At 36.5% G+C, this 17143-nt stretch overlaps 3 protein-coding genes across 4 annotated transcripts; all 3 read right to left on the reverse strand.

The window, feature by feature from the left end:
* Nucleotides 1–3093: 3093 nt before the first annotated feature.
* On the reverse strand, nucleotides 3094–8979 carry LOC137937726 (uncharacterized). 2 transcript variants are annotated; one of them, XM_068782855.1, is made up of 8 exons: nucleotides 8808–8979; nucleotides 7524–7792; nucleotides 7369–7419; nucleotides 7194–7281; nucleotides 5966–6058; nucleotides 5081–5168; nucleotides 3437–3590; nucleotides 3094–3306 (listed from the first exon to the last, which is right to left on the reverse strand). In XM_068782855.1, exons 1-8 carry the CDS (start codon nucleotides 8879–8881, stop codon nucleotides 3275–3277), a joined length of 849 nt encoding a protein of 282 aa, XP_068638956.1. In that variant the 5' UTR covers nucleotides 8882–8979; the 3' UTR covers nucleotides 3094–3274. The 2 variants fall into 2 exon arrangements, with proteins under 2 accessions (XP_068638956.1, XP_068638955.1); XM_068782854.1 differs by having other exon boundaries at nucleotides 3094–3590.
* A 1276-nt stretch (nucleotides 8980–10255) lies between these two features.
* Nucleotides 10256–11203, reverse strand: LOC137937451 (uncharacterized). The gene has a single exon (XM_068782511.1). The coding sequence runs from the start codon at nucleotides 11201–11203 to the stop codon at nucleotides 10256–10258; it is 948 nt and encodes a 315-aa protein (XP_068638612.1).
* Nucleotides 11204–12516: 1313 nt separating this feature from the next.
* LOC137936976 (pyruvate dehydrogenase E1 component subunit beta-like) lies at nucleotides 12517–16413 on the reverse strand. Its single transcript, XM_068781969.1, has 4 exons — nucleotides 15962–16413; nucleotides 15726–15832; nucleotides 15280–15323; nucleotides 12517–13725 (listed from the first exon to the last, which is right to left on the reverse strand). Exons 1-4 carry the CDS (start codon nucleotides 16065–16067, stop codon nucleotides 12750–12752), a joined length of 1233 nt encoding a protein of 410 aa, XP_068638070.1. The 5' UTR covers nucleotides 16068–16413; the 3' UTR covers nucleotides 12517–12749.
* Between the last annotated feature and the right edge of the window lie 730 nt (nucleotides 16414–17143).

The raw sequence follows: 17143 nt of genomic DNA on the forward strand, positions 1-17143 counted from the left end.
GATTGGTGTTGCTGAAAATCCCTTTACTGTTCGAGGCTTGTATGGCCTAATGAGTTAGTTTAGGCTACAAAATCCCTTTTATCTCTCTAGGTTCAATGTTAAGTTCTTAGAAAGGAGGAAAAAAGAAAAAGATACATGTTAGAATAAACGTGTGTATTTAAAATTATTTATTATTAAAAATTGAGTAATATAAGACCCTATGTAATTAGATGTAAATATCGTTTGATATAAATTAACTTTTAGAAGTGGATTATTAATTATTATAAATTTTTATGTGTTTTTTATACGATTAATCTCTCTAGGTTCGATGATATCTTAACCCCAGATTTCCGAGGTTTAGTGTTTCATTTGTCTCTTCTATTGATGCTTCTTAGGCTCACTTCTTCCATCGCTTTATGCTTTTAATATCTGATTAAGAATTTTGGTAAGATCATGCTTCAACGCATTCAGCCTCCGAATGGAGAAATCTGCCCGGCAATCTGATTATAAGGAATTTTAGTATCTTTTGCCATATGAAAATTTAACGAAAAAATTTGGAAGAGTGGCATTTGCAGACTTAAGAAACTGAACCCACTTTTGCCACTGTTGATATTGAAAATGGAAAAGGAAAGGGAACGAGCCTGAAATTAAGGGAAGAGCTGAAGCTGGGGAGACAACAAATGGACCTCAATCTCTTTTGATCCCATAAATTAAATTGGTCAATGAAGCTAAAATCTTGACATTCATAAACTTGAAATACAAACAATGAGTGTTCCGTCATCTATTTGGAGCACCAACCTAAACTATCTTAGGCAATCCGGGTCAAATTGGGTGTCAGTGTCGAAAAACAGTTTTTAGTGTCAGTGTTCTAAAATGAGAAATACAACCAAAACAAGATTATCATTGATTGATAGTTGACAAGAAACTTTACGGCATCAAATGAATAACCTAAATAATCAGGATGAATTTTATCTCCTGATTCATGTTGACTAACCCCCCATAAAAGATAAATGCAACTACAAATGCAACTATCTAGCCAAAGCCGTTTTGTCCAAAATCTAGGTCAATTTAATCGAATCATGGTTCAACCCAATTAAGATTGTCAAGTTTTTTCTTCTACGTTTACGTGTGTATGAATAGGAAACCACCCAATTTTTTTGTGTGATTAAAAGTTGAAGGAGATAGGAAACCACCACAAAAAAATTCTATTATGAAGCCCTTGGACGTGCTCATCCTCACAGCCACCAATCTCACCGGAACAATACCCAAAGAGTTCGGCGACTACATCGAATTAAGGCTAGTCAATGTCAGCAACAATGGGCTTTCAGGAGAGATTCCGGAGGAAATTTGCAGGCTGAGCAAGCTGGAGAGCCTGGACCTGAATTCAAACTCACTGGAAGGCGGGATTCCTCACGACATAGGAAACCTCTCGACTATTGTACATTTGGCTATCTATGATAATCAGTTAAGCGGCGAAATCCCGAAAAGCATTGGAAACTTGCAAAATCTCGAAATCTTCCGTGCAGGCGGCAATGGAAATCTCAAAGGAGAATTGCCGGCGGAGATTGAAAACTGCACCAACTTGGTCATGTTGGATCTGGCCGAGACTGGACTCACCGGAAACCTTCCCAAGTCGATTGGGTTGTTGAAGAAGCTTGAAACTTTGGGAATCTACACCGCCTACTTCTCCGGTCCGATGCCGGAGGAGATTAGAAACTGCACCAAATTGCGGAACTTGTATTTGTACCAGAACTTGATCTCGGGTCCAATCGCAAGCCAACTTAGGCGGCTTGAGAATTTGCTATTAGCCAATTTTCCTTAAATACCCATTTAAAATAAAATATTTTTAAAAATACGGACGTCATCAAAATATTTCTAAAACTACCTAACTTTGTGTGGTCAAAAGCAACACATAAGTTTTGACTGCTTATGTGTCACCACGTAATCAGTGCAATAAATATAGATTGACACGTCCTCTGCCACGTCATTATTTTACCACTGTCATATATGCCACGTAAGTTGACATATCATTAAATAAAAAATTAAATAATCCTCACTATATTCTACCGCATTATTTTTCAAAATAAATTATTTTAAATGCCTTATGTGTCCCCTCTCATCTTTCTCCTCTCCTCTCCTCTCCTCTCGCCCTCTCGCCGTCGCTCGGCCTCGGCCTCCTCTGGCCTTGCCCTCTCTCCTCTCACTATTGTCGCTTGGCCTCGACCTCCTCTCCTCTTTCCCTTGGCCTCGCCCTCTCTCCTCTTGCTGCCGTCGCTCAGCCTCGGCCTCCTCTCCTCTCTTCTCTCGCAGTGCCTGCTGCCGCCGCGCCCCACCGCTCAGCCTCAGACCTCGCCCTCGACGCCCCCTCTCAATTAAAAAATTAAAAAATATTTGAAATCAATAATAAAATATGTTAAATTAGTAAGAGTAAGATTTTTTAATTAATTATATATTTATTTTATTTTTAATTATTTTAAATATAAGGTAATAATAAATTTGAAAAAAACGTATTGATAAATTTGATTTTTAAACTCAAAACTAAAATTTTAAATTTTTTTTATTAAAATAATTTTTAAATCGATAATAAAAAGGTGTTAAAATGGTAAGAGTAAGATTTTTTATAACTTATTATTTTAAATATAAGGTAATAAAAAGTGTACCGGTACATTTATTTTTTAAACTCAAGTAAAATTTTCATATTTTTTCAGTTAATAAATATTTTTAATTGATAATAAAAGGTGTTGTAAGATTTTTAATTAACTAATATATATTTTTAATAATTTATTATTTTTTAAATAATGTAATAAAAATTATACAAATAAATTATATTTTTAAATTCTAAAATAATTTTTAGGCTTCGAGACATAAAACTTATTACTTTTCCCAAAGATAAATGTCCAATATTGTAGATATTAGGTAATAAAAAATGTATCTGATTCTTTGATTTTTTTTAAATTATTCAATTTTTTCATTTAATGACGTGTCAGCTTATGTGGCAGATGACATCGCAAGATCTTACGGATACATGGCTCCAGGTATATATATTTTCCTTAATGATAATAAATAAGTATATTATTTGTGTAGTAATTAGTTAACGTAGTGGACAATTATGAATTTCAGAATACGCATCCATGCAACGGATAACGGAGAAGGTAACGCAATGGCTACAATCTATACAAAAATAAAATGCTCCTTAGGAGGTCTTCTATGTGAAACTTCTGTCAGAGTATGGTTATCATTGCCCACAAGACTCTGGCTACTTCTCCCATCCCTCCCATATCAGATGGGCAATTCTCTAAAACCAGCTGATCAGCAAACAAACTGGTTCTGTTAAAAGAGATTTAAGATCGAGCTTCAAGTTTTTTTAAGATAAGACTGGTAACTGCCCAGTTGAACCCACGGTATTGAAGCCACCTCACAGTTCTTGATTTACGGGTTTCAAGTGCAACATCTTTACCTCGGATCCACTGCTTCAGTGCCTGATCGAAAAGGTGGTCCAAAGCATTCTTCGACATTCCGAGAAGAGAGACTTGATCATGATCACTAACTTCAAAAACCTCTTTAATTGCTTTATTTGCATTTGCTTCATTAACCCCCTTCTGCAAAAGTGCCTGATCCCAAAAATGCCAGGTTTTGCTTAAAAGTTGAGCAAACATGAACCATAAAATGTTGAAATACAAGCAGATCACAATATCCTACATATATAACTTGCCTCACAATTCATTATTACTCTCATTTCTACCTTACATGTGCATACACTACAAATTAGGAAGACACTAGTGGTCTATTTTAGGTATGAACTTCCAGCTTGTAAAATGTTAATTTGAGTCATCAAAGCTTTCATATTCGAGTATTGATACCTGACCTTGACCTGTTCCAATGACTCCTAGTATAATCTAAGTACAATTCTGCAAACAATCTGGGAAACTCTGAAGAGATCCACCACCACCACACTCCTCTCTGCATTTAGTGTTATTCTTTCTCCATGAATGTAGTAACTCAAAGTTCAAATAGATTTTTCTTATTTTTTTACCAAAAGAAAATCAAATATAATTCTCGCTCCTAACTAATTATCATGATAAGAATGCTATTCCACACGCCTTTCTTGAGCATACATAATTTTTATGGAAAACTAGAGTACTTGCAGTAGTACCCTTCTATCCATCCATGTCATTTCTGGCATTTCTTCTTTTCTTCTAGATCCCTCAACAAGACCTCTTCAATTGGTCAGTGCCAGGTCTCTGTAGAACATATATACTCGAACAACTCTCTTATTATCTCATTTATTGGTGCTATCTGTAATCTAGTAAATGATCTAGCAAATGAATGAGTAAAATAGAAGATTCCAGTAGCTGACTCTAACATAGTTCGTAGGAACCTATAATGAAGATAATGATGATACTAATTATGTAGACTAGTGCCTCACAGTTTTGGAGTTAGAGATTATTCCTCGGTGCCTCTTAAGAACTGCTGTTTGAGTCCAGATTCAGGTAAGACTCCAACATAGTCAGGAGATATTTATAGCGATTTAATATAGATACTGATGATGGAATAGATTATGCCTCACGGTTTTGGGCTTAGAGACATAATTCCTCTGATTGTGCTTCTTTAGATTTGCTGTTGTGCCTCCATCATGTCTCCTTCACAGCTACAAGACTTTTGTGATCTTTCTGTGCAATGACTTCATATCTGTTCAAGCTCTCCTTCCCATTATGTTTCTAAGACGAAGAAATATCAAATCCTAACACTAGTTTTTTCTTGGAAATATCTTTCTTCCAAACTTTCAGCTATAAGTTTCACTGTGTGAAACCATAATATGAATTTTCAAATCCTTTCTTCTCAGTTGGCCACATAGCAAATAAGAGTCACCCCAACATCAGTGTTTCTCAGTTTTGCAATAAAGATTCTTGAAGGTATTCAGATAATTTAGAATAGGAAACAAGATACAAAAGAAAATTTAATGTTAAATAATATAGATATATCTTTTATTTTTGCACCTGTGAAATTTAATAATTTTTTTGCAATATTTGAATACAACATTAGCAGAATTAAGATCAATCCCCTAGAAGGAGCGAAATTCAAGATACAAGACCAAACTTACTTGCTTGATTCGCCTGGGCCCCCAGCTCAATGAATGCCATCTAGAGCGTGAAAATGATTCTGCATATGAATAATCATTAAGCAGTCCCCTACACAAAAGGAACGGCTTTCAGAAAATTGCAGACAGACCCAGCCAGTCTTCCAATGGTTGTCAGGAGATAAAAAAAAGTACAATCTCCTCGGTATTTGAGAAACAGGAGCAAATTAACCAAACAGGCTAACAGATAGTAGAATAAGAGGAACAGAAATGGCAGACATGACAGCTTCTCCAAGTGTTACGGTCAAAGGAGCACTTCTCAATGATCAGAGAACCAGTTGAACAGCTAGTTTCTCTCTACATTTTGTTTTTCTTTTTATTTTGTAGTTCAGTGTATACTCACAAAACAGCTCCTATTCTAGCCAAAGAAGTTGTTTTCCGGGGTCAGCTTGCCTTTGAGAACTTCCTTCCTTTGTAAACTGTGCACTATGCCCCTTGTATCATGTAATTTGTTCTGTCTCTCATAAGTAAATGCCATTACCATTTTCCAAAAAAGTAAAACATCTCCAATTTAATAACCCTTGCCTGAATGTATCCTATCAGACATCAAATCATCTGCTTTTGAAACAGATATTAGAGATAGGGGATGCTGTTTATTGCCTTAAAAGGAAAAGTCAGTATATTCAGTGGGGCGGTGCTGGTAAACCCCTGAATGCATTATCCAAGCCCATGTAGTTATTAAACTTATTCTTGAAGCTGAAGTACTTAATCATTTGCCTTTTGATTGAACACAAAAACATGTGTGGAAAACGTATCTCAAAAAAGAAAAGTGCAAAAGAAACCAAAATCAGCCTCAGATTGGAGAGCTGAGAAGCAGATTGAAATATCTAAAGAGAGTAAGGCACAGACCTTTCCTGGAGTTCAGCTATGACTGCCTCGATTACAGCAAGAGGAAATTTCTTTGCACGAAGCTTTTTTTGTAGCTCAAATACTGAAAATGCCCTGTGGGCCAGAATCAAATTAATAATATAGAAAAGTGGAACAGTAAATTAGAATAAGCGCTAGCAACAGAGATATAAGAAGATGCCTGTACAAAAGAAAGTGGTGACATGAATTATTAGATTGCCTCAACTTTGTCCGGCCCCAAGGACGTCATCTAAATAAGTAAATACCTATTATTGGCAAGCAACTTTATGCTGATATACATTGATTGTATATCTAAATTGTCCCTAATTCCATAACTAAGAAAATTTCAATTGACAATAAAGAAGAAAAAAAAGAGCATATTCAAGCCACTAAAAATACCAATTCTTTTTCCGTTTTGTTTTGATAAAGGTACTGATTCTTGTCCATAATAAAATGATAAGTGCCCAGCTTAAAAATTAGTTACCACCATCAATAAAGTAAAAGTATCACCTTTCTCATCATTTGGGCATTGGTGATGATGGGCTGACTGACATGGATCAGCTAACAGTTCATATCAGAAGGCAGACCAAAGGATTAAGGACACCTTTAAAGGCCCCCTTTCTTTCAAGAGGTCTTTCTGAGAAGGTCTTTATACACAACTCTTTAAAATATAACTCTTTCAAGATGTAAATTTTGTTTGGAGTCACCCTACTAGAAGATGTTTTTTCTTTGAATGAGTTAATCATATACTTTTTATTCCAAAAAGTATAAAACAGCCTTTTCCAAGACTAGAAACCACAGCATCCAAGCTTCGATTTTCAATGAAAGATGAGTTTGCCTTCCAATGGGGAGGCTTGTTGAAAAGAAGATAGAGTGGATCACTTTTCTTTTTGGAGAACTTCATTTTGTAGCTTCACCAAAGAGGTGGTTTTCTCCTATTTGGAAGATGAGCACTTTCAAAGAAGAAGCTACCTAAACACACTTTTGAATACTCAAAGTACTTATTGGCTGAAAGAGCCGTTTTTGGTCTTCAAATACCGTGCCAAACATTAGCTTTGTCTCTAGAAATTGGAATGATAATGGAGCGATCTATCCTGGGAAACCAAGATCCTGAGTAGCTCTGGAAAATGGCCCTTGGAACCATGATGAATGTAGCTAGAACTCACATATAGGGATCAAACAAATAAATTAAAATTTAAAACAAACTAGTAATCAGTGAAGATTTTTGAACCTTGTTGCAAGAGCTTCAATTGCCAGCTTTTCAGCATCCTGCTTAGTTTTATTTGTGGAAGTCACATTCATCTCACAGTCCCCATCCTCTACAGAGATCTCAGCCTTGTTATTGTTCATTTCAGTCTCTTCCAAGAAATTTAAATTGATGAAGTCCAAATCATGGCTCGTCTCACCTTCCAACTCTGAAAAGTCCACCGTATGATATTGTTTTTCATTTTGCTTCACTGGATGAAATAGAACAGTAGGCAAGATCAAAAACATCAGAAAGTTTAAAAAAAAAAAAAAACTATAATGCTCTAATTGAAGAGATAAGTAGAGGATGGTCTACCACTTTCAGCATCTGATCTTCTCTTTAAACAATGAGGTATATCAGTTAAGTGATTCTGGGGATCCTCCTCATCCAAGCTCCAGGTAACTTCTATAGTTCTTTTATCCCTTGAGAGTGTCATATCTAACAAACTTGAATCGTCCATCTGGTTGTTCATGGGTTTAGAAGATTGACTCTCCTGGTTCCTAGCATACTTGGGTATGTATCTAACTGGCCCCAGGGATTGTGTATAAGGTCTATAATAGCCAACAGAACAAGCTTTTTGAACCCTACAAATTTAAACAGGGAAAAGCTTATGGTTGACAAGACTGAAAGTCACGAAGCAGAATTCACGTCAACATACAGATTAAAAAGGAAAAGATAAAGAAGCCTAAACAAAAAGTCAGGAAGACATTTTATACAAATGCTACATTAAATGACCATAAACAAAGTTGATAAAAAACTTCTGCCAGGAATTTCCAGAGAGTAGTTTAAATTTCTCACTGGCATCGCTTACATTATATGATACATTAAACTCCATCCGACATCATAATTTTGAGCAATCCATGGAACTTCAGATAAAAATCATGCGGTTCACTGGGTCAAAAACATGGAATGCAGTAGAGTGGGCACCAAAAAATGTGAACGGAGAGATGATTTCAACCAGATATACATTCAGACATTATACTCTTCGTTTCCGACGTATAAGCCTCTTTTCTTTTTCTGCCCACATATAAGTTTCTTTGCTTGCCATCTTTTATTGCCAAATTCCCAAGAATGAAATGAACAGCAAATATAAGTTGCAGATATTCAATTTTTCACCGACAATTTGAAAATTCTTTTCTAGTGGTGATAAGTACAAACCCTAAATCCAGTGACAACGCAAGATTCACATACCCTTCGAACAAAAGTGGAACCAAATACTACTAATTCGATAGAAATCGAATTACTTTTTCCTTTTAACCTTCCATTACTTCAAAAAAGAAAGGAAAAAAAAAGCCCAAGAAAAAGTCAGTAAACCTTTCGATTCTACTAAATGTTATCTTATCCAAAAGCTAGTGAGGCAAGAAGTGATTTGAAGGACATACTAAACTATATAATGGGAAAAGATAACCTGCAATTATAGAGGAGCAACTTCAGCTGCCACCATATGAGAAAGTTAATACATACATTACGCTCGACATAGGCAATCCACACTAGCATCAGTCAAAAGAAAATCCCACTAACTGCAGGTTTACAGGAAAAGAACTCCAATAAAGCGAAGTTAATAAATTGGATAAGTTTTTACTGCCCCTGATTCCATACCACGGAATTATTAAGCGGCTAAAGCGAAGTTCCTTTGAAATTCTAATGCCGGCATTTCCACAAAAAGCCGCCATTTTCTCTCTCAGAAGAAGAACGAAGCAGACACTCAAACCCCTAGGTTGAGCGGGAATATTTGATGCCCAGTTGCGACAGACTCTGCAGAACCGGTAAAATGGCGTAATCACGTCCACAATGGACCAAAAATTGTATATGAAGCTCTTATACGGATCTTCAACACTTCAAGAATAAAATATGAATGGTCGCTACCCTGGTTTTTTTGTAATCATGGGTTGCAATTTTATCCATTTTGACTAACTATTTTGATGGTTTGACTGATACGATAGACATCCGACAAAAATTCTTCTTACTCCATTAAAGATTTAATTAATCTTATCTATCTACTTATTTACCTCTTGTTAATCTTAAAATATTTAAGGTGAGTATATTTATATAAGATTACTATATTTGCTCTTTTATATAAGATTTTGTATATGCTTATATTCTATTTATTGTTCTTCACTCTCCTTCATTATTTAAATACACATTATAAACTAATATTTTAGATTAAATTTTTTGTTGGAAAATTGGGCCTAAACTTACACGACCAAGGAATGCCTACATATCTAAGAGTATTATAAAATGGGTCACATAACAAAGGAAGAGTCATAAGATGGGCCGAAGCACATAAGAAATAAGATTCACTATGATTACCACGAGTTGATATCTTTATCACATAAGTTGGAAAGTCAAGAATGACTCACAAAGGCATCGATATCTTATAGTCACATCTTAGAAGAGTTATAGTGTTAGTTATATTTGTTTTTTATCTATATTAATTTATTTAATTATGCTAGGGCCACATGACCAAAGAAGACCACAAGATGGGCCCAAACCCATAAGAACTAGGACCCACCATGATTATCACAAGCTGACATCCTTATCACATAAGTTGGAAGGACTCACAAATGCATCTTTATCTTATGTTCGCATCCTAGAAGAGTTTTAGTATGAGTTATATTTGTCTTTTATCTATATTGAGTTATTTAATTATGCTATGACTTTTAGAATTTGGGTGTAATTGGGACAAATGTAGTTTTATTGTAATAGGACTCTACTACCTTCGTCTATTATAAATAGAGGTTTATGTACTTAGATTATGATAAGTTAATGAAATCAATGAAGTATTTATCTTTTTCATAAATTCAACAATTTTAAATGTCTTTGTCTATTACAATTATTGAAAAATAAAATATAAAAAAATATTTTAATCAGCTCATAAAAAATAATATAAGTGTAGTTGTAGATTTAATGAGCTCCTGCCTCTGAGACATCATGAATATATCAAACCTCGATACCCATTGACTGATGAACATGCCCTTTTGGAATTCTTTGAATTTTTCCGTGTTCATATCATACAATAACGAATTAGAACAAATTTAACAAGAACATCATTCAACCCTCCAAGCAAACAGAAGCAAGCAGAAATCTTGACCTTGGGCAGAGCTCTGAATTCTGCCATGCTTCTTGCTTCCATCGTTTTTATCTTCTCCACCATCTTCGTTATCTGACCAAATCTCCGGTCCTCCGAGCTTAAACATGAATAACCCAAGCGCAGTGCCTGGGTTGCTGAACAACCAGCCATGGACATCCCAACAGACCTGCATTGGGAGCTTGTCTACTAGTATAGTCTCATTCCCCCTAAATTTCCATTTTAAATTTGATACATGGATCAACACCAACCCATCTATGCTGATCCACATCTCAGAGATCGTGTTCTCCACAACAATGTCATGATCCTTCTTCCCGTCACCAAAATTGGCTCTGCTGGCAAAACATTTCTTACCATAGATATTCTCTCTTTTGGAGACTAGCAGAGGATCAACCAGGGAGGGTCTCGATTTGGTTCTGATGTAAGCTTCTTTGTTCCAATCACCCAGCAACAGGAGTACCTCTTGATCACAGACAACTGCCACGTAGTAGTCACTTGTGGGTTCAGAGCCGCTGGAGAATTTTGCAAACCGGAGGTCCCAAAAGATGTCCACCCTTTTCCGGTCAATCTCGAGAGATTTGAGGCCCTTCTTACTCGAAAAGGGCCAGGGCTTCAGCTCAATTTTGCAGGAGCTTTGCTCTTCTCTTTGAGAATTCTCAATGGCAATGGAGACTGTATGGTTAATAAATGTCTTTGACCAGATGACTGTTACATAGCGACGTAGTCCCAAGAGTTTGGTTTGGTAAACTGAAATTACATCGCAATTGCCCCCCTTGTTCGCTGTTGCATCCTCCATCAATTTGGGCCCAGAGAAAATGGGCAGGCTTGGTAATGCGTCCTGCATCAGTAGAATTCCTGTTATCAGGTTCTCTGTCGTTGCTGCCAGATAAGGGAAGATGGTGGACATTTAGCAATTCTGTAAAGGCTAAAGTGTCCGAATTTTTGCCTCGTCAATCACCACAGACCCAATCAGTAATGGCGGTTGTGGTCAAACTTCTCTTCCATTCGAAGGGAAGCTCCTTACCTTTACCGTCTATCAGATTCCCATCAAATTGCACACACCCCAAAAAAAAAAAAAAAAAAAAAAAAAAAGACTCCGTAACACCTTAATCGATCGAAATGCAAAAGTTCATCCGATTCCCATGTCCGTCTCCTCGTGTGTGGAATTCAATCTCCTTAACGAAAACAAGATTCCATATCCAAGAGTCGACCAAATACTAACCCAAAGAGCAAAGCAAATAAAGAATCAAAGTTCTATAATCATTTCCAAAGAAGCAGCAGGAACCTGAAGCTGCTGAACAGAGAAGACGATGGTAAAAACCAGAGAGATTCTTACCAGACATCCGCGAGGAAAACCATGAGAGAGGATTGGTGGAAAAAATTCGAAACGACGGATGACCTTGCCGAGTAGCTTAATCACCCGTCGTGTTGAGACCCCATAAGAGATTTTAATTCATGCAAACATAAGAGAAACATGAGGATTGTAGGCGAATTTCCCCTTTGGAAGCGCGGAGGGTATCCGAGGTAGAAGCCGCTACGTCCTTGGACAGCAAATTCTTTGCGACTTTTCCCATTACTTGCGAAAGTTCCGCAGAATTTTTTTGAATTTTCACCCATTTGTTTCTGGTTAATTTCCAGTAACAAAAATAACTTTTTATAGTTTTAACTGAAAAGACTAAATAAAGAAAAATGGTTAGCCAAATTAGCAATTATGTTTATGAAGTGTTTTTTATTTAAGAACCGATCAACCACAAAGTTCGGATGTATCAATGCGATCAGGGTTGTTAAAAATTCAATTTTGTTGTTGCCTTGTTCCCAATTTCCTCTACCCTGTTCTTTTCAAGTCACTTTAAGCTTGGATTTCTTAGCTTCAGCTTTGGTAATATTTATCTTTGATTAAATGGAAGGATAAATCATAAAAGTAAAGAGTATCTTATGAATCAAGTTGCCCCATTTTATATTTATCCAGATGTAAATTAAAATAATTTTACTTGTATGAAGCTGAATATTTAGTAACCACGCAGTACTTTAATCAGAAACCCCTATTTGTTAGTTCTTAAATGGGGATTACCAGCTTGTTCTTGCGAGTGTTCATAACTGGTTTCTACGTACCAACTTAAATCAACTATTTTAGCGCTAGAAATTCTCAAATGGCAGAACAAGGTTACACGAAGCTTGATTCTCATAAATATTTCATACGAAGAAATTTCCTCAGAGAACTCCTGACTAAACATCATATGACATTTATTCCAAGCTTCTCCTGTTTCAAAATTTCCCAAGGACTTTACCCTCTTAGACACTGAATCTTTTTAAGTTCATCCCGTAGAAATTAGCACCACTGTAAATAGCAAAAACAGACAATGAGATAACAAAAAAAAAAAAAAAATTGAGACAAGAGGAACCTAGAAAAAAGGCTTGAAATTTTTGCTGCTTGCATCTCAAAACTCGTCATGCTACCGACTGCAAAGTTGCTCCACTGCAGTCACTATCTGGGCTGGCTGAACCACAGTCCAATCTTCCAAAGTCCCTGCATATGGAGTCGGCACATCCTGTGATGACAAACACATGATGGGAGCATCCAAGTAGTCCCAGAAGTTCTCCATTATGGCTGCCCTCAGACTTGCACCAATCCCACCGGTCCTCATGCACTCCTCCACTATAAGCACCCGGTGAGTCTTCTTCACCGAGTTTCCTATGGTGTAGAGGTCAAAAGGTTTCAGTGACCTTATGTCTATGATCTCTGGGTCATACCCTTTATTAACCAATGTCTTAGCTGCCTGCATCACGTGGTACCTCATGCGAGAGTAGGTCAAGATAGTGCAATGCTCTCCAGGACGTACCATCTCCGCCTCTTCGAGGGAGAGGACATATTCCTCATCAGGAATCTTCTCCTTGAGATTATATAAGAGCACATGCTCGAAGAGAATGACTGGATTTTCGCTCCTGATTGCGGCTTTCATGAGGCCCTTTGCATTGTAAGGAGTCGAACAAGCAACCATTTGGAGGCCTGGAACTGACTGGAAGTAAGATTCCAAACGCTGTGAGTGCTCAGCCCCAAGCTGACGGCCCACACCTCCTGGCCCACGGATGACAACTGGAATGGTGAACTGGCCACCTGAAGTGTAGTGGAGCATACCACAGTTATTGGAGATCTGGTTGAAGGCCAGAAGTAGGAAACCCATGTTCATGCCTTCCACTATAGGCCTTAGGCCAGTCATGGCTGCCCCAATAGCCATTCCTGTGAAGGAGTTTTCTGCAATTGGAGTATCAAGGACTCTCAGATCACCGAATTTGTTGGCAAATCCCTTTGTCACTTTGTAGGATCCTCCATAGTGGCCAACATCTTCACCCATAACACATACTCGAGGATCCCGGTCCATCTCTTCTTCCAGGCCTTCTCGAAGTGCCTCAAATAAGAGGAGCTCATGGCTGAGGGTACAAAAAGAAACACAGATGGCACATTTCAGTTGGATGGACGAATGCTACAACAATTTCAAAAAAAGGAAAGCTTTATATTTAAGTATACTACATGTCAGTTGTCAAAACTCAAAAGGACACATATTCTCCAAGGTATGAAAGAGAATATCAAACTGTTTGCAGAAGTATGGTTGAGGAAATACATCAACTTAAACCATGGAGAAAGGAGTTACTCTCATTTTAAGTTATGCACTAAATATTCAGCTAGACCACCACGTTGTTTTCGATATTTTCAGTGGATTTAAAAGAAAAAAAAAACAAATGAATGAGGCATCAAGCTCCTTCGTTGTGGGACTAAAGAGAAAATGCTTCAAGTTTCCCATATATGGGAAGAACAAATCGAATCTACCCAAACATGGAAGTCATTCTCCATCAAGTTGGTTGCCTTCAGAAGCTCACAGCTAGAACCTAACAGATACACCAAAGGTTCTCAAATAGGGTCACTGAGTTCTTAAGAATGTTGAGGGCTTGGAGGTGAGATGCATGAATTATAATTTCAGATATATCATCATCGTAAGACAGAAAAGGGAAGCAGAAAACAGGATGTACAATTCAAAGAGGAGGACCCTCATGCATCCCTGTGTTATGGCAAAGCCAAGGTATCTTTGCTTGATACAGAACTTACATCAAATAACGTGTTTCTTCTATTCCCCTCTCTTTACAACAAAGAGAAGGAACAGAGAAAAGGTTGATAGAGAGAGGCTAACTTAATTTCCTAGACCTCAACAAAACTAAATTCCTACATGAATGTAAGAAATGCAACTCCATAAGTTATCCTTTAACCTCCAACTCCGTGAGTGCATATTTTAGATACAAATATAGCTCATTTATTCTAAAATTTTACAAGCAGTCTAGCAATAGGTAGATCATCTTAATTTGGATAGAAATCCTGAACAATACCACGAGTGAATAAAAAAAGATGCAAAGCATCTCAATAGATAAACACTGGCACATTCCTTTGTTTCTTCCAAAATTTAATCACCAGTTTTGGTTTTGGAACTAAACTACTAACCAGATTTCCAATTTTATTAATTCCTGCACAAGGCATTTTGCCCATTTTCAATAATAAGATGCAGGACAAATCGTTTATAAAGAAGGGAGCAAATCCAACAAATAAATAGACAAGTAGAGGGAAAAACAGAAGTATGGAAAGAACAATTTTCACTCCCTCAACCGAATAAAGAGGGCATTAAGCAGAAAATTGTGCTTTTTTTTTAACTTATTGCAAGCAGGAAGCAAATAGAAAACATGATTTGTCAAATGCACCAGGATGTTTAATTGGGATATTGTAGGGAATTATTCTGATGATGTATGGGCATGTAGGGTAAATCATCTAGTTTTTTTCTGAACAATAAGCTCTTATCATCCCAGTTCCCCGAAAACTTCACAACAAAGTTATATTACGACCAAAAACAAGGATAGTTAAATAAAAATCAGAGGAAAGTATAAAAAAAAGCTATTTATATCAAAATTTTAATTCTTGTAATCAAGAAAGGTAAGCCATACCCAGGTTTGGAGGAAGCAGCAGCTGCAGATGTATCAGCCTTCGCCTAATAGCAGAAGTAGAATTCTGAAGTCAGAAATTAGACGTAAATTCTTTTCTTAATAGAAAATAAATAAACCTTCTGGTGAAGATTCCGAAGAAAATAGACAATAAATAAAAGGAAAGGCAGATAAAATTTTCTATTCCTCAATCAGAATAATCGATGCCATTCTTACTTAAAAACAAAACAACCCTAAAGGTGTAGGCATAAGCAAATTCATTCATTTAAAAAAAAAAAAAAAAAAAAAGGATGAGAAAGTATTTCCTCATTGGATCCCTATAATACGCAAAAGAGAAATGCAAAATACACATAAAAAGAGGGCAACAAAATTTCCTCAACGTAATATTATTTTAAAAAAACAAAAAAGAATACAAGATACGAAACCAAGACAAAAGTTCGGAGGTTAACTGCGACTGCACGAGTAATTAACTTTCCAGCACCACCACGCGAGGTCTTATTGACGGAAGCAGAAAACGATCCGTCAGATCTGAAAACAAGGACTATAGCGCTACTCTCTGCAAATGAAAAAGGGACCAGTAAGATCCAAAGCAATTTAGAAATGATCTACATTTGAAAGCACATCATACACACCGTAAGTAAATAGAGAACAAAAAGGCCAAAAAAAAAAAAAAAAAAAGCCAGACCTGTGCTGCACTTAAAAGAACCCCCAAGCTGCAATCTCCTGGCATTGAGAGATTCGAAAGAGGAGAGAGCAGTCTGACCCGGAAACCCTTGCAGAAACGTCGCCATAGCTGCCAACACCGAAGAAGGGGCAAACAAGTACTATTAACTGCTGAGAAACAAGCAAGCTCTTGGATGGAATTATAAAGAAGTAAACAAAGGCAGCCTTAATGGAGAGGCGGGAGGCGGAGCGGCGGAGAGGCTGAGGTAGCGGAGCTACGATTTTGTCGACCTCTTGCTGTTACTCTGTCCCCGTGTTTGAGGAGTGATCTATTTTATCATTGGATCTGCAAGAGGACTTCGTTTCCATCGCCCGACACAGAATTTACTCATTTGGGTATTTTGGGTTCTTCTTCTAGCTAATATCGAATTCGCATTCATGAGATGTGTCATTCACTACCGTCCACCTATACTCACCCAACTCTCACCGGTTCAACAAATGCCGGAAAACGAGTTTCCTAATACTCGAAACTCTATTTGTTATTAGAGCAAATATTTGTATGTGGGTCTTCACCTAAATTATTCACATAACGTGAAAGTATTAAGAAATGATTAGTAAAAATAAATATATTAAATTTATTAGTTAGAAAAAAAATTTCTAAGATGACTAATTATTTTGAGATAGGCTTTGACCCAAGTTCATAGTGTGAACCCCTCTTCATAATTGTCTATTCCAATTCATGAATTTGTAAATCAAATATGTACAATTAACAATTGCCATAACGAAAATATCCCTATTTTTTATTTAACATATTATTTTTATTAGATTTTTTGAAGTAAAACATCCCTAATTTTGGTTTAACACATTATTTTTATTAGAATTTTGTATTATTATGAACTACATCTATTTGATAATATAGTATTTTGGCCTGTAAGATAAAATTGTTATTTTTTATTATTTAATATAATAATATTGTGTATTTGTAAATGGTGTCATTGCCACAGAATGAAAATTCTTCTTCTAAATCTGTAGTGTATATAGCTCAATAATGCTACTTTATTTTCGGGTTGGTATCTTACTATTTCATAACCGATGACACAATATTCAACTAGATTGGAAACAATAAACACCGTTCTCTTTATTGTATGTTATTATAGTTTCACTTTATACTGTAGACATTGTTCTTGATGCTCTTTAAGATAGT

Source organism: Aristolochia californica, unplaced genomic scaffold, assembly GCF_029961685.1.
Source record: "Aristolochia californica isolate CCGP_79_NKW_82.1479 unplaced genomic scaffold, dmAriCali1.0.hap1 SCAF_7, whole genome shotgun sequence".
Classification (NCBI taxonomy): domain Eukaryota; kingdom Viridiplantae; phylum Streptophyta; class Magnoliopsida; order Piperales; family Aristolochiaceae; genus Aristolochia; species Aristolochia californica.